Raw genomic sequence first — 17,390 nt, 5'->3', positions numbered from 1 at the left:
AAATCAAGTAATTAGCCATCAGAAAGGCCAAGAAAGGGCCTGAGGGGGGCTGGCTTTGAGGCCTGAGACCCCAGTGGTGAGCACTTGACCTCTTCCTGATTGGGGTTCTCCCCCGTCCTCCTGTGAGTGTCCTCCCCTTCCTCCCCAACTTGCATGGAGGCTTCCATCCATGTCCCATTTTGCTGTAGACAGAATGATCATGTGGACATTCTATGCAAATTCTCATTTTTAATGAGCCAGAAGGAAAGCTAACGACCATTTTACAGATATCTTGGGACCCAAGGGAGGCCCTGGGATTGGGGAGGAAGCAAGACAAAGTGACAAACAAGAGGAGAGGGGAGGGAGGGAGGAGAATGAAGATGGAGAGGGGCACAGTTCGGGCTGCCGAGGGGGCAGCCTGTCAGTCACCCCAGAAAGTGGGAGAAAGATGGAAAGGTGGAGGAGAGGGGGAAGATAGGCCAGAGACAGGGAAGGTGGAGGCAGCCAGGATGAGGCTCTGGCATTTCTGGGCCTTGGTTTCTTTATCTGTAAAATGGTCACCTAAGTTGTGGGCTGATTGGGAGGAATTAATGAGAGAAAGTGTGAGCTCTGCATGAACACGAGAGGCTGTGGAATAATGGGGGACTGTGTGTATGTCTGTGTGTGTGAGAGAGAGAGAGAGAGAGAGAGAACGAGAGAAAAGACAGGATGGGGTGGGGGAGGACAGAGGAGGAAAACAGAGGGACAGGAGCTGGAGATGAAGCCAAGCAACTTTCTGGACAGTAGAACAACTTTTTTAAAAAATAGATTTTATTTATTTATTCGACAGAAAGAGAGAGAGAACAGCAGGGGGAGAAGCCGGCAGAAGGAGAGGGAGAAGCAGGCAGAGGGAGAGGGAGAAGCAGGCTTTCCACTGAGCAGAGAGGCTGATGTGGGGCTCCATCCCACGACCCTGGGATTATGACCTGAGTCGAAGGCAGATGCTTCACCTACTGAGCCACCCAGGCACCTGTAGACCAACTCTTAATAAATTAATTAGTTCATTCCTCAGCATCTGTTGTCTGCTTCACAAATGACTACCAGGTCCATGAGGGTAGGATTCTGGATTATTCTATTACTAACTGTACCCATAGTGTCTAGCACAGTGCCTGGTGCTTACGACTTACGTTGTTGCTCATTCAGTGAATGCGCTGAGCCCCGCAGAGGCCATGCCCCCTAATTTTCATTCACTGTGTTAGGTTCAGTGATTGAGATGTTGGGATTGCTATGGGTGCCCAAGGGAGAAGGAGCCTGGGGAGACCCACGAAGGCTTCCTGGAGGGGTGGGCCATGCACTGAATCCTCAAGAATGGACAGGTGCTGACTTGAGGAAGGAGGGGTCTGGGAAGGGGAATTGGGCACAAAGGTGGAGAGGAGAGTCTGAGCAAAGGCAGGAAGATAGGGGTACCATGTGTATCAGAAACTGTAGGAGCTGTTGGAGGTGTGGAGAGATGCGTGACAAGAGTGCAGGGCCTCAGGTGGAACTGGGGTGAGGAATTTGGACTTTGCATTGAGGGAGGTGAGAGCCACTGAGGCGTGGGAGTAGTGGAATGGGACTGGAGTTTTGGTGGAGAGGCCAGGGGCCACGCTGGGCAGGCTGAGTTTTGTGTAGAGGTGTGGGGCTCTGGTCTGGTAAGATGGTGTTGACAGGAGTGGGGGTGTGCAATGGGTTATGGCTGAGGGATGAGGCTGGACCTGCCCAGGAGTGCCAAGCCAGCCTGGAGAGGGGCCCAGGCAGTGTGGTGTGTGGACTGCCTTAGGCTGATCACGGCCCCTCTCTGGGTGCTGGTTTCAATAAAAAAGGAGCACTCCCTCCCTCAACTCTGCTCTGTGGGGTGAGGGTCGGCTGAGCATCTGTCCCCCAGCTCCCCTGCTCCTGGATGCCCTCCTGAGACCCACTCAAGGCTATTCCCTGGATCTAGGCCTGGAGCCCCTGTCCAGGTCCCTGTCTTTCTGCTCCAAGCTGTGGTCTTACAGTGTTGGGAGAGCCCGGGACAGTTTTTTGGGGTGAGGTGGATACTGCAGCTCAGGGCCCACATCAGGGTCTCAGCCCCAGACCTTTATCCATCAGCCTCTACTAACCTGAGTCCTGGGCGGCCCAGACCTCAAGAAAGGCTCTCATGGCATGCTGGGTCAGGCTGGTGTCCGCTGGTGTCCTTACTGCTGTCCTTCCGCCGTCCTTTGCCAAAGCCAGTTAATGAAGCACGCGCACATCTGCTGTCTGGGTCCTCCCTCCCAGACCTGGCTCAGCGGCCCCATTTTCTGGCTGAGGAAGCTGAGGCCCGGTGGGGCGATGGGATTGCTGGGATAGGTCAATGCCACAGCTGGACCCAGGCCCCCCCAGGTTCGCTGCACGACCTCCTGTTCTGCCACGCCTCCTGCTGGCCTGGCTTAAAGTGGAGGGGGCGAGGACTGGTGTGGGAGAGGGTCCGGGAGGACTTCATTACCCAGTGCCTGCTTGTGGCAGGTGAGGGGGGGCGGTGCTGAGCCCACTGCCGGCGGGGAGACATGCTTGGCCTGCCTGGGTAATTACATCTCAACATTTCATTTTGCTTGTCAGTTTCCACTTCCTGCGGATGTGGGCTCCTAAATATTTTATCCCGGCCTGCAGCCGTCCATTCCTCCCCCGCCATACCGCAGGCCCGGCAGCAGGCCCCTGGCTCTGGCCCCTCCCTGCCCAGCTGAGACTCCGTCCCTGCGGTTGGGGTGGAGCTGGCCAGAGGTCATCTTCTTCACACCCCTGCCCCACGCAGGGGTCCCTGCCACCAGCCCCTCACTGGCTCCTCTTCTCAAGGCTCTGGTGTGAGGAGGCCAGGCACACAACATTGTGGGAAACGAGGCTCTGTTCAACCAATGCAGATTAGTGCCTACTGTGTGCTTGGCACTCTGCTGGAAATGGGGAAGTTAGACAGGAGAGACGCAGCCTCCCCTTAAAGGGGCTTAGGGACTGTTAGGGGAAACCGACAATAATATCACAGTAGCAAACACTTACTGAGTGCATATGCACCTGGCAGTGTTCAGAGAACCTTAACCTGCACCCACATATTCTTCAACTATAGTATAGGGAGATGAGACCCAGAGAGGTGAGTAACTTAAGGTCACCCAGCTAAGACATGGCGGAGGTGGGAGGCCTTCTGCCCTGAAGCAGGGCAGTTACAGAAGGGGCCCAGCCTAGGCAGAGGAGCCTAAGTTGGCCTGATGAGTTCTGGCTGGGGCAGAGATCTGGCATGTTTCCAGGGGCAAGAGGAGGAGGGAAGGGTATTTCTGGCAGAGGAACTGAGGGTGGGAACATCCTAGCTGACTTGGAGAAAGAGGTCCTGATGCGGTAGAGTATGGAGTTTGAGGCCGAGGAAGCAGGGGCGTCCCTGGAGCTGGCGGTCTTGTTCTGTGATGGGCTGCTCGGCAGAGGACTCAGAGCTAACACCCAGTAGTCCTGGGTCTGGCTGACCACTGACTTGCTGCGTGAGCCTTGGGCAGACTCTTCCCACTCTGAGTCAAATCTGAGAGGTGGATAGGATTCCTTCAATCAAAGGATGCCAAGTCCTGGCCACTGAGAGTCTGGGGAAAGGTGCGGGCTGGGGTGGGGAGAGGGTGGGGGTGCTGGTTCGGGGCAGGGAGTCTCCTGGGGGGCGGGGAGTGCATTGGGTGGGGGCAGGTAGGAAACAGCCTCTTGCCACCACCTGCCTCCAAACCTCTTTGCTTCCTTTTCTATTTTTTTTTTCTGCCGTTCTCGCTTCAAAGGTGTTTTGCCTAAATGGGTTTGTGTTAAGATATTAGGTCGATCACTCAGCAAATTTCCCTCTGCTCAGAGCTGAGCGCCATGAATAATGCAGCTCCGAAGAAGGCTGCCACTGCCCAATGGCCTCCTGGGGAGGGGACAGCAGCGCTCAGCTCAGAGGCACTGCTGAGTCTCCCCAAACCTGCACCCTCCCCGTCCCCCAGATATCCCCTGGGGGTGGACCTTCCATCCTCACAATAGCCCTGTGCATCAGGGGGTGGGGGGGTAACGCCATCCAGTGTTACAGACGCAGAAATGGCAGAAATGGACATTTGGAGAGGTTGGGCAAAGGAGCTTTTATCACGAAGCAAGTAAGTGGTTGAAGTGGGACATGGGCCCCGCTGTGCCCCAGCTCTCTGACGCTTGTGTCCCCTGCACCCCCAGAGCCGGCCCCGTTCTCCACAGGGGCACGGCTGGGCGGGAGTGGAGGCAGAGGGAGAGGGTTTCAGCAGGAAGACAGGACTTACCTCGACCGAGGGGTCACCGAAGCAACTTGGTAAAGGGTTGTTGGATGATTGGGGTGCTGGACCCCGTTGTCAGTCACTAATCCACCCCCCATGGTGCTCCCGAGCCAGGCCCCACTCTGAACCATAGCAAAGGGGAGGCATGATTCGTGCCCAGGTGTGGTCCGGCCGGCCTGGCGGCTTCAAGGAGGTGCGGACACAATGGCTCGCATGCCGGCATGCCCAGCTCTGTGGCTGTGTGACCGTGGGGGGCCAGGTGCTGCGAGTGGTCGTGTGAGGCTGTGCAGTTGTTGTGGGAGCTTGTGTGGCTGTGCGGGATTGTGCGAGTGGGACTGTATGTGGCCAGGTGTGGGTCCTGGTGGCCGTGAGGCTGCACGTGGCTGTCATCAGGTTGTGTGAGATTGTGATACGGGATGTGAGAGTGTTTGTGTTGTCGTGTGCACACACGCACGCGCGCACGTGTGTGTGTGTTGGGAGGGCACGGCTGGGAGTGGTGGGAGGTGCTGCGACTGTTCAGGAAGGGAAATTGCATGTTCTGCCCTTCTTCCCAGGAGAGTCCCTGGGCCTCCCCGCTTTGACCCTGGCTTCCGCCCAGCACCCTGTCTCTGGGGACAGTTCCTGGGTTAGCACAGTGCCCTTGGTCCCTAGAACGTACCTCACCGGGGCACTGGGTCCTGGCCTGGGCCGAGCAAAGAAGTCTCTATCTTCCCGACTCCTGCCCTCCTGTGCGAGCAGCTCCTGCCCCTGCTGGCCTCACCTGTTCCGCAGAGGCCGTGGCTCCAGGAGGCAGACCCAGGCCTTCACAGACTCCACCACTCTTGACCCTCCCTGCAATTCCACCACACATGGCTTCTTTAAGTCCTTTTCCATTTTGTGGTTGGAAAGTCTGATGCTCAGAGAGGCTAAGGGACTTGTCCAAAGTCACACAGTGAGTGAGCCATGGAGCCAGTATGCTCTGGGTCAAGGCGGAGGGGTGGAGGGAGCTGAATGCAGGTGTGGTATTCATGTTTTGCACACACCTTCTGTGGAATTTGATAGGGAGGCATCTCCAGGTGGGAAATCAGGGGACTGTCTTCTCCTCATTGTCCCTCGGTACCTGGATCTTCCTGGCTCCAGTCACCTCTCCCACAGTGGGCTTACTACCTCCGTGGGGCTGGAGTCAGCAGGGAGGGTGAATATTCTAGTTCATGTTCTTCTCTGTTGGCCCTGGCAACTTTAGACTCTGAGGACCTGCCAGTTTGCATGGCTGTTTGTTTATTTGTTTGTTTGTTTATTTATTTGACAGAGAGAGAGAGAGAGTGAGAGATCACAAGCAGGCAGGCAGAGAGAGGGGGGAAGCAGGCTCTCGCCTGAGCAGAGAGTCCCCTGCAGGGCTCGATCCCAGGACCCTGAGATCATGAACGGAGCTGAAGGCAGAGGCTCAACCCTCTGAGCCACCCAGGCACCCCTGCATGGCTGTTTTATACTTGTCTTCACTTATTTTTCTTCTTGGTTTTTCTAAAAATAAACTCTGCCCCCAACATGGGACTTGAACTCACAACCCCAAGATCAAGAGTCATGTGCTTTACCGGCTAAGTCCGCACCGGGCGCCCCTTCCCTTGTTCTTTTGCACATGTATTTCCAAAGCGCTCAGAGCAAGGAATTTGCATCTAGGTGGAGAAGTAGAATCTCAAGGCAGAGTGGGACCGAGAGATGTCCGGGTGTGTATGATGTCCACCCCACGCGTGTGCAGAGCTCACGAGTGTGTCCTGTAAGGGCAGGTGTGGTGAGTGGATTAGCTCTGTAGCCCAGAGCCTGGCATGAAGTTGGTGCCAGGTGCAAAGTGGGTGCCCAGTGCCTGTGTGTACAGAGGTCTGAGCCCTCAGCATGACCAGGGGATGGCTCTGGGGGGAGGTCACAGAGGGTTGCAGGGCTCAGGGAGTTCCTGGAGGAGGTAGAAGGGTTTGAGCCTTTGCAGGTACCCCCCTTGGACTCCCACTGAGTCTCTGTCTCTAGCCCCGAGCTAGCAGCTCCAACCTCTTCCATCCCCACCAGGTGGGTACTCAGTGGCTCGTTCATGCAGCAAGGATGAATCAGGGCCCGTGTCTCAAGCAGGTACGGCATGAGTGCTGGGCCCCCTGAGGGTCTGGGCAGAGATGCAGACACTAAGGAGATAACCAAGGCCCAGGGAGGGAAGGCAGCATCAGGCGGGTCCCTTCTGGCTGGGGGAGCAGCCTCTGCAAAGGCCCATGGAGGGGGCAGACGTGGTCAGATGGCCCATTCTCATAGGGACCTGGGGAAGGCTGGATGTTGCAGATGTGGAAGGAGTCCCTGTCCCTCTCTCTCTCTCTCACACACACACACACACACTGAACCACGGAAGGTTGCAGGCAGGGAGCTGTGTATCAGATGGAGGTTGGAGTGGAGACTGGATAGTGGGGAGTAGGTCCGGGAGCAGGAGCAGAAAGGGACAGTGGCCGTGAACCAGGCCTGAGCTGCTGCCTTCCCCCCACTCTCCCTTCTCCCCAGGCCTCGAGCTTCCTGTGGAGCCCCAGACCCAGCTGGAACCAGAGCTGGTTGGAGTCTGGGCCCGCTCTCACCCTGTCTCCCCCCAGCCTTTCTTACCCGACAAAAGCCACAGGTCAGGGGCATTCTCTCAGAGCCTGGCCTCGTCTCCCCACCCCAAAAACTCCTCCGGCTATAGCTCTGCTGCCTGAAAACAAAAGTGGTATTGGGTTAGTCACTGCCCCTCTGAGTAAGTCCCTTTCCTGAGAGCGGATTTGGGAAGAGGGCCTGGCTTTTGGATCAGGAGGGAAGGCAGGGAGGAAAGGAGGGCAGGGCCGCGCGCGCGCGCGCGTGTGTGTGTGTGCGCGCGTGTGCGTGTGTCCCATATGGTCCAGGGGAACTCCTAGCCTTCCCCTCACCTCCCTCTCTGCTGGGAACCTGTGGGAGCCTGGGGGCCCCCCTTGGCTCATCTAACTCTCCCCACCTTTCTCTCCGTGTTGCAATTTGCTGTCTTCACATTTTGCCATAAGGTAGATTTTTCCACTTGATTTCCCAGGATTTGTCTTTTGTTTCCCCCCTTTTTAAATTTAAAAGGACCAAAAAAAAAAAAAAAAAAAAAAAAAAGAAAAGAAGAGAAAAAGAAAGAGGAGAGGAGCCCGTATGTGCTAGGAGCCTATATGTATGTGCTTGGCCCCCCTCAGCTGCTGGCCTGCGCTGTGATGGGGACAGGCCTTCCCAAGCGACCTGCGCACTTCTGCCACAGGGAAATTCCTCCTTCCTGGTCTGGAGCCCAGCACCCGGGTTGCAGAATGCGATCCTGGGGCCCTGGGTGCTGGAAAGAAACCTGGTGGATGTAGGGACCTCCTGGGGAGCCACGGACACGGCGCCCTATCCTGGCCGCTCTGCCCCCCACCCTGCCCCACCTGTGTGCTGACTGCTTAGCTCCTTCCTCAGGGCCCGGCAAGGGTACATTCCTGGTGCGTGAGAGAATGAGGATAGGACTGGGAGACAGATGCCCAAGACTGGAGGGTGAGATCCCTGGGGAGGAGCCAGAGAGCCCAGGTCCCTTGACTGTCCCCTACGTGACGGGGGGCATGACTGAAAGCCAGCTGCTCTGGTGGGAGGCCTTCCCTCCCTGCCTGTCCTGGCTGCCAGGGTGGGCACAGCCTATAAGTGGAGGTGCTGCGAAGGCCAGGGATCTGGGGCTTGCTTGGAGGGGGGTGGCAGGATGGTGGGGAAGGCTTATTTAGACAGGTGGAGTGGGGAGAGCCATCTGGTGGGGGACAGGGAGGTGTGGGGAGGAGGAAGAGACTGAGTGTAGGTGCATGTGTGCAAACCCGAGTCCCCAGGGGCTTAGGGAGACCCTTCAAGGGGAGGGGGTTGACAGACCGACTCCCTCTGGGGGTCCCTTCACGCCTGTCGGTTTCCACATCCCCATCCTCAGACAGGCTCCCCCGATCATTCGGGCTCATGGAGGGAGCCAGGCACACACCCTCCCAGCCAGCGGAGGACAGAAAAACGAGGTCATTTCAGCAGCGGGCGCACACTTGAGGGTGGGACTTACAGGTCCAAAGTGTTTTCAATTCCTGGCTCTCGGGCAAGGCGGCAGCTCCTGGGGAAAAGTCAGAGCCGAGTCCAAAGCTGCCTTTGCCTCTCAAGCTGCAGGCCTGACCTGAGCCTGCATGTCCTCTAGGACACAAGGGGTGGAACGAGAGGCTACAGCCCCCTCCTCCCGCCCTCACGTCACCCTGCTGCTTTCCTCCTCTGCCCTGCCTCTAGTAGGTTGTCTGGGGGTAGGGGTCTGGCCTCCTCACAGTTTGATCTTAGCATCTGGAACTTTCCAGGCACCTAAAGAGCTCAGTAAACCTCTGTTGACTCCATGAAGGGAAATCGGTTGTGGCACGTAGGCAGGGTGTGTTGATGGGTGTGTGGGGAAGCACGGAGAAGCAGGCAGTGGGCCCGGCACCTGAGGGGCCATCCCCTGCCACTGTATGCGCCTGCTATCTAGGAGGCTGCCCCCTTGCCTTCCTCCTCTGGCGGATCGCTCTCTTTTCTGGTCTTGCCTTTCCCAATAGCGCATGAGCTCCAAGGCAGGGATCTTCCTTGTTAACATTTCTCAGCATCTGATTGTGCCAGGAACTGAGCAGGGCACGTCTCAAATGAACGCGTGCCCGAGTGAATGAATGTGCAAATGTACAGACCTGGCCTTGCCCTTGGGGAGTGCAGTTGGAGGCAGACACAGGAGCACTGGCTAGACCTGGAGAACACCGGGAAAGGTCATCAGACCGCAAATGGAAAGGGCTCAGAGACCACAAAATACAACAGGAAACCAGGATCAAGTTTTGCTAGTGAAGTCTATATGTCACATTCAAGTCAAGGCAGGGGCCTGAGGGGAAGATAGGATTTCAGGAGCCAGAAGGATGGCGGGCACCTCACTCCCTTCCACTCCAGCGCACTGTGGAGGCCACTGGGCTGGGAGCGGCTGAAGGGCTCCATTTCACAGACGGAAAAGGAGACTGGGGTGTGTCCATGTGTGTTCTCCATCAGGCAACACACATGAAGACTAGAACACCATCACTGCTGCTTCTGTCTGAAAGTTTTGTCTGGTTTGGGTTCTGGGGTCCATGTTTACTAAGCATTCACATTTTGCTGTATTTGCTTCTGATTATTGTTTGAAGAAATATAATGTGGATCGTCTGGAAGCCAACCTCCACGCTGCCCTTCATGGAGGGCATGGAGCTCCTCCATTGAGCCCTTCTCGGTCTGATTCTTTTGCTTCCTTTTGCTTTCTTTTGCTTCCATGACTGAAGGTGGTTCAGAGGATTCCTCTCTTGGCCTTGCTTAGTCATTCAGCGCGCATTTATTGAGCACCGACTGTATGCCAGGCACTGTTCTAGGCACTGGGGAAGTTGCAGTGAGTGCGACAGACAGAAGGTCCTGCTTTCGCATAGCTTTTGCTCCTAAAGATGTGCGTCTTCGTGTATGCCGAGTCTTATCACATGTGGTCTTTGATTTCCTTATAAACGGGATGGATCACGTGGCAATTTGCCTTTTCGATCAACTTCCAGTCCTCCGGATGTTATTGTGCCAATACGTGAGAGCTGTTTTCTTTCCATTGTACAAACACCACAGTTTATCTGTTCTTCTGTTGTACGATATTTAGATCCTTTCCGCATGTTTGCTGTTTCAGACAGTGCTGCAGGGCCCGTCTGCGTGGGGCTCCTGGGTCCCAGTGTGCGTTCCTGTGGGAGGAGTGCTGAACGGGATGTGGTGGCATACCCCACTTTGTTAGATGTTACCATGTGGTCTCCAAAGTGTTCAGTGGCTGCTTCCCCCTGACTTGTCCAGCTTTCTGGGAGCAGTTGCAGGGCCTTGAGGGACCGAGGGTCTGTTTTGACCAATGGGAGGGGAAGGTGTGGAGAGAGGGTGGGGCTCTGGGTCTCTAACTCTGGGGGTGGCCTGGACACCCACTGCAGGGCTGGGGGAGGGAGGGGGAAGGGAGGTGGGGCCCAGGGAGGTGAGAGGACCGCCCCAGCATTCCATGCTGGTTTAGTCGTGCTGACTCTGCTGATGCAGTGACAAAAGCAGGCAGGAAACCACAGAGGGCTGGCCAGGATTTGAAACCTCAGCAGGAGGTGGGCTCGCACCCCAGCAGCCGCAAGCCCCTGGACAGAGTGCTGCTCCTCTCTGGCCTCCTTCTCCTCGCTCTCTGCCTAGCTTGGGCCCAGAGGTCTCTGAGGTCCCTATGCCTCCATGTGCTCAGATGGGCTTGGCAAGTGCTTGTGGCTTTGTGCCCATGGCCCTGCGAGTGGACGCAGTGACTGGTGGACAGCAGAGCTGTCGTACGTAGCTGGCAGCTGGGTGCTCACCGGGGAGGGCTGGGAGGCTGGAGTGTGGAGTGAGGGGCTTGCTAAGGGGGGATTTGGGGGAACCCCGGTCTCTTCCATGCCCCCTGCCTTCTTAAGATCCTGTGCCTGGAGTTTGGGAGAGGTAGAAGGTTCGAGCTTCTGAGCAGAGATAGGGAGTGGGCTCGTTTCTTGTTGCTTGGGTTTAATTTAATTCTGTTTATTGTCTGTATGGACTCATGGGTTTATATTTTATTCAAAGAGAGAGGCCGGGGGCAGGCGGAAGGAGTAGGGGTGGGGAGAAGGGCGCTAGCCATGGTACAGAGATTTGAAGAAGGAATCCCAGGGGAGCGTTAGCGGGAAGGGGGGTAGGGGGCATGGTGATGGTCAGGGATCTGCATTTGGGGGGATGGCAGGCAAGAAGGCTGGGGGCTTGGCGTGTGCTTGGGGTCTTTTGGTGGGGAAGGGCTGCAGGAAGTCAGGGTCTGCAGGGACCCTGTGACCCAGGCCTTTTCTTTCTCTGCCTGAGAGAGGGTCTGGACACAGAGACTACAGTCCCACTTACAGGCTGTTTGACTTCTGTTAGGGTACCCAGCGCGTCTGAGCCTCAGCGCTCGTCTGTAAGATGGGGCTATTAGCAGCTGCCTTAAGGGGTGTGAGGACTCCTTGGGTCCCTCTGGAGCTCCTCCGGTCTTCTCTGGCTCCAGTGAGGGGCCAGGAGGGCAGCTGAAGGAGATGTTGTACCACTCACAGCTGGGAGCTCGTGTCATGCTGGCAGAGCCCCTGGTGGGCCAGTTGCTTATCCCCAGTTCTGGGGTCCCTGGAGCAGCCAGGCTGACATCTGGGCCACACAAGGACCCTATAGGACCTTGGTTTCTCACCTCAGGGTGGTGACACCAGTGGGCACTTCCTCCAGAGCAGGCCCAGACGTGTCCCTGTCTACGGGCTGCAGGTGTTCCTCTGACCTTGGCCCCCAACCCTTTCCCCATGTGGCCTGAGACGTGACACAATGGACTGGCTGTGGGGGTGGTTGCGGGAGCCAGGTGGCCTGTGTTTAAACCCCCACCCTACCCCTGGCTGTCTCTGTGACCTTGGGAAGCCCCTTAACCTCTCTGTGCCTCAGTTTCTTCATCTAGAAATTAGAGATGTGCCGATGACACCCCAGTAGAATGAAGCCATGTAAAATTTGCAGAATAAGCTTCAACACACATTAGACGCTTCCTGAATATTCGCTGGTATTTTCGATCTCTGCAGAAATCCCCAAACTCCTCTCCCGTTTCCCCCATCTCTTGTGGTTGTAAGGGTGTCCTGCTCAGACCATACTCCTGTCTGAAGTACCTTGAGGCTCACTCACATTCTAGATGATGGTGCTGTGGTCATTTAGTTCTTCTTCCCCCAGAGCAACGAAGCGTGCAAGATCTGCCCTGGGCTGGGGGCGCTGGGGTGGCTTAGTCATTAAGCATCTGCCTTTGGCTCGGGTCATGATCCCAGGGTCCTGGGATCAAGCCCTGCGTCGGGCTCCCTACTCAGCGGGAAGCCTGTTTCTCCCTCTCCCACTCCCCCTGCTTCTGTTCCCTCTCTCGGTGTGTCTTTCTCTCTCTCTGTCAAATAAATAATTAAAATCTTTAAAAAAAAAAAAAAAGATCTGCCCTGTGCTGTCAGATGGGACCATCCTGCAGATCCTCCTGGGGGGGGGCATGGCCCAGAAAGAACACTTAATCTGCAAGTTTCTGCCCTTTTGAGGACACTTGACTCCCATTCCCTGCTTCCCTCCTTTCTACCCCTGCTTCCCTCCTGTCCTGGAGCCAGGTGGCTTGCCCTCACCCCCTGTCCAGCCGCCTCCCCTTGTCCATCTGTCTCTCCAGATGGGGGGAAATGTCACAATTGGCCCACTTTCTAACTGGAAAGGAACCATATGGAGGGTTTAGCCAGGAGCTGAATGTCTGCCCAGCCACCATGAGAGCAAGGCCAGAGCTGTGGGAAGCGGACTGTCTCCCCTTGGCTCTCTCTGTGGGACCCAGTCTGGAGAGGCCAGTCCTGTGAAGGATCCTCCCTCCTTCTCTCCCTTCCCTTGGTCTTCTCTAGGGCTTGGGACTTCTTCGGTGCCTTAGGAGAGAGCCAAGGAACTTGGTCAACCTGCAAAAGGCAGAAAGTAAGGGAGGTGGGTTCTGGTCAGGGGCTGGGCCAGAGGGCCACAGCTGCTTAGCCAGCTATGGAGAACCAAGGGGTCTGCTTCCTGGGGACAGGGCTGTGAGTGTGTGGTGTCGTGTCACCCTAGGCCTCGCAGGTCCTGGCACAGAACAACCTCCCTTCTAGGGGGTTTATCTTACTTCTCCCCAGAATAACCTCCATCTGGCTGCATATGCCTCTGCCCTCAGACTCAGCTCAGGGTCACTGCCTTTGGGCAGCCTTCCCTGGTTGCCACCTCCCCTCCCAAGGGTAGAGGCTCCTTCTTGAGTGAGGCTGGGTGTTGCATTTCTCCTGGTGGGGCTGGGGGAAGGTGTGGACCCCCCACTGACACACATGGAGTCTGTATAGGGGCATCAGGTGACCCCAGCATGGGCGGAGGCCATTCGGAGGCCCAGGGGCAGGAGCCAGGTACCCAACCCAGGTAGATGGTTTGAGGCATTGCTTGGTTCCTATTTGGGGTGGAGCTGGGCGGAGACCCTTGGGAAGGCCCAGAGGAGATGGACAGTCTTAGATAAAGGATCAGCTTCATTAAGAGTAATCCCCCCTGCTTTTTTATCAGCTGAGTCCTGACTCTGCCACCTGGGGCGCTGGGGTTCTTAATCCTGGGAGGCTCCCTGCTCTGTGTCACAGTAGGGGCAGGGGACTGTGTGGTTTTGGGCAAGCTCCTTCTCTCTAGTGTCCTCGTCTATCCAAGGCTGTTGATAACAGCAACAGTGGTCCCCAAGTGCTTTTGTACCAGGAAGTCGGGTGGCATTTCAGCGCACGGATGACACCTGTCTCCCGCCAGCAGTGGACACATGCCTAAAGCCGGGAACTGGCTGGGTGAAGTCTGAGGTGCTCCCAGGGTTTCTGTGAGCCACACAGTCCGGGTGTGAATCTGGCCCTCAAGGTATTGACTCTGTGTTCTGGATGCTTCCGCAGGCATGGGGGCTGGGCTACTCGTAGGGGAATGAGCTCAAGAGATAGGCCCCTGGCCCCTCCTCCAGGAGCCAGCCAGGTGGCAGTGGGCCAGAGGAGGAGAGACAGGAAGGTTCTCCAGGACCCCCTGACCCCTTCAGAGCTCCTCAGGTCACTCCTCTTGAAGCACCTCGTTAGAATGGCTTTCCTGGGAGCTCTTGAACTGGGACTGGGGGGAGAGGCGTCAGGGCATCCTGTGGGAGCTGGGGAGCCTACAAACTGAAGAGCTGGGAAAGGAGAGCCTAGGACGCTCTGGAGGGATGGGCCTGAGATGGACGGGTGTGAGTCAGTGGCAGTGCACAGAGCTCTTGTCCAGGGGTCTGTTGATGAGCACATGACCTGAGGACAAGAGCCCTGGGAGGTACGTGTGGTTGTGGGTGCATGGCGTACTAATAGCCAGGGTGGGCAACTTGCTCTCTTCTCAGATTTACTCTTCGAAAAAACCCTTAGTTTCAGTGAAAATAACCATCATTTACTAAGTACTCCCTGTGTGTTTGATATTCTTGTGTTTGTGAGCAGTAACTCACTTAGCTTTGTAACGATCCTGTGAAGTAAGTAGGATTATCTTCACTTTATAGATGATGTACATGAGGCACAGAGAGGTTCAGTAACTGCCTTGAGGTCACACAGCAGTAAGTAGCAGAGCTGAGATTCAAACCCAGGCTATCTAGCTCCTAAACACAATGCCGTATCGCCTCTTGTTAGAGCCTCTGTTTTATATATGGGGGGACTGAGGCACATAGAACTGAAGTGACATGCCCAGCGTCATCCAGCTGGTGAGAGGTGGAATCCAAAGTTGTCTGACCGCATAGCCTGTGCCTGGAGATCTGGACCTGGGATCTAGGAGTCCGGCTGCAGGGCTGTGGGCAGCCCTTGGCTTCCGTCTCCTGGAGGGGAGCGTGTGTGGGAGGGCGTGGAGTGAAGTGGGGAGAGACTAAGGCCACTCTGGGGCTGAGTGACACCCTTCCCACAGGGGGCGTGTGCATCGCGCAGTCAGTGAAGATACCCCGGGAGCCCAAGCCTGGGGAGTTCGATAAGATCGTCCGGCGCCTCCTGGAGACCTCAAATGCCAGGGCGGTCATCATCTTTGCCAATGAGGATGACATCAGGTGAGAGTGGATTGCAGCTGGGTGGGGGTTGGGAGCCGGTCATGGGGAGAGTCAGCGGTCCTGCTGGAGACCTTCCTAGCGAGCCTGACCAGACCGCAGGCTCCAGAGAGGTGGGGTGCAGCATTCCTCAGGCTGGGACACAGGCAGCTGCTGATGGGCCCCCCTTCCCCTGCCTCCCTGTTCCCTGCATCCATTCTGCCAACTGCTAAGGCCCTGGGTTTTTAGCCAAAGCACCTCGGTTCTAATCCTGCTCTCCTTCCTCCTAGCTGTGTGACCTGAGGCAAGTGTCTCAACCTCTCTGTGCTTCTTTTCTGCTTTAAAAAAAAAAAAAAAAAAAAAGGCTGGGGGAGCTAGAGATGCCGGCCTGATAATGTTATTTGAGACCTGAACACAGAAAGCAGAGTCTGGCACACAACAGGGGCCCAGGGCCTGCGGAGCCCCTGTCAGCCCCTGCCTCCTGTCTTTGGCAAAGCTTGGAGTGGTGGGAAGACGCCTGGGCTATGGGTCTAGTCCTGGCCTGGGTACACGCTCATGGTGGGCGGTATCGTCCCCTCCCTGGGCTTCAGTCTCTGCCTCTGCACAGGAAATGGATGGACTTCTGGGTGCCAGGACCGTGCAGTGCCAATCCTGCCCTCTCCGCACGTCTGCTTCTGTCCCCCAGGCAGAAGTTCGGGTGCACTGAAAAGCCCCATCTTAACCCACTTCCCTTCCTCCTCCTTTTCCCCTGCTGCTGCCTCTCAGGCTGATGTCAGGGCCAAGATGGGGCAGGCCTCTGTGATTGCCCTGTTCGAGGGGGAGAGAAACACCAGCTCTGAGCTCGGAGCCTCAGTCTGGAGGGAGACACAGCCCTGCCCTCAGGGAACCCCAGTCTGAGGGAGGAGACAGGAGACACAGCCCTGCCCTCAGGGAGCTCCAGTCTGAGCAGAGGAGACACAGCTGCTACACTTGCAGAGTAAGACAGTAGATGTCCTCCCCATACCTCCTCCCTCAGTTAGCTGGCCTGAGGTGTCCTAGCCTGCTGTGCCCACAGGCCTCCCCTGCCCTCCAGCCCAGCCAAAGCTGCCTGTCTGCCCCTGCCCCCGCCCCCATGTGCCTCCCTCCCTGTCGCTAACCAGTGTCCATCCGGGTCCCATTCTTTCCAGCACTTTCCCCACTTGGTAAAGACCCCATCCTGGACCCGAGCTGCAGCAAAACAGATTTCCCCTGGGAGACATTGCCAGGTCCCTGCAGGGATGGAGAGGGAAGTTCTGGAAGATCATTAAGGCCCCAAAAGCCAGCTCTAAGGATGGTGTCTCAGGCAGCGAAAGGCTAGGAAGGGGAAGTCAGAGGCTGCTGAGCCCAGGGTCTGCTCCTGATCCCCTCAAGCCTTATAGTCCCCCTAAGTTCTCCTTCGGGACATTCCTGTTGCCCGCAGGTCTGCCATCTCCTGGAGCAGGAGGGTCCCTTAAGAAGTCCTTTCCCTCACTTAAATCACTGGTCCCTGCACAGCTATCCCCACCACCACCCCAAAGCCCAGCACTCAAATCCCACCCCCCGCTCAGAGGTGCACCCTGCTCCAGGCTCCTGCTTAGCTCAGATGGACCCATATGCTGGGAGGGGAGGATGAAGGCACTGGGCCCTGTGTCCTAGACAAGAGGCAACTAGGGAAGAGACTGACTCCGGAGGGAACTGGCAGCAGGAAGTTGAGGGGGGAGCAGAGGCATTTCTGGAAATCCACATGCATTTTCAGAAGCAAACAGAAGTAAAAATAAACCCAGGTGACTTTGCCTGGGAGCTCTGGTCATGTCTGGCTGGCCAGATGCAAGTGGGTATTGATAGGGCTGTGGGCATGGCTTCTGGGAACAGCCCCACCCCAGATTCTGGTGGGTGAGGGGCAGCTGCAATAGGTTTGGGGGTCTAGGACCGTGGAGAGTCAGAAGCTGTTGGAGGAGGGAAGGGGTGGGCTCTGGGGCCTGGAAACCTATTTCTCCCTGGCATCCCCAAGCTGTCCTGGGCTCAGCAGCCACTCCTAAGCTCTGGTGGCCGTGTCCCAGTTTCTAGTATCACAGCCTCTTGCTTGCTGTGTGATCCTGAGCAAGGTGCTCGCCTCCTCTGTGTTCCACTCTCCCCACCCCACTATGGGAGAGGCTGGGTTGGGGGAATTTTGCACAGTCCTGGTTTACTTCTCCCTGAGTGTCTCCTTTGGCCACTGCCCTGTGCTGGGCTCTAGGGTCCCCGACCTGATGACAGCCGCTGTCACAGTAGGACAGTGGAAGGGGTGAGCACCTGCCTCGTGCCCTTTCATCCATCCAGGAGGGTGTGAGAAGCAGTTCTTCAGAGGCCCTATGCTTTTGGCACAGAAAGAGTGGGGCAGAGAGGGCTCTGCCGGCAGGGAGTGGTGAGTGCAGAGGGGTAACCATGTGGGTAGGTGTGTGTGCTCGTGCACACATATAAATGTGAGAAGGAGACGAGATGTGGCTGTGGAATCAGGACCAGGGGCATGAACCTGAGGATACAGACAGGGCAGGTGTAGTCCCGGGGCCTGATTCAGCTCAGGGGTGTGCATG

At 56.7% G+C, this 17,390-nt stretch overlaps 1 protein-coding gene across 2 annotated transcripts in view; it reads left to right on the top strand.

The window, feature by feature from the left end:
* GRM4 (glutamate metabotropic receptor 4) overlaps nt 1-17,390 on the top strand; it is a 106,423-nt gene that overhangs the window by 55,092 nt on the left and 33,941 nt on the right. For both annotated transcript variants that reach the window (XM_047735023.1, XM_047735022.1), the window contains exon 3: nt 14,709-14,844. In XM_047735023.1, the coding sequence (XP_047590979.1) occupies nt 14,709-14,844 (136 nt within the window). The remainder of the gene's footprint in view (nt 1-14,708; nt 14,845-17,390) is intronic.

Source organism: Lutra lutra, chromosome 6 (genome assembly GCF_902655055.1).
Source record: "Lutra lutra chromosome 6, mLutLut1.2, whole genome shotgun sequence".
Taxonomy (NCBI): domain Eukaryota; kingdom Metazoa; phylum Chordata; class Mammalia; order Carnivora; family Mustelidae; genus Lutra; species Lutra lutra.
The sequence above is the reverse complement of the archived record's forward strand: the minus strand, read 5'-3'. Positions and strand labels throughout refer to the sequence as shown.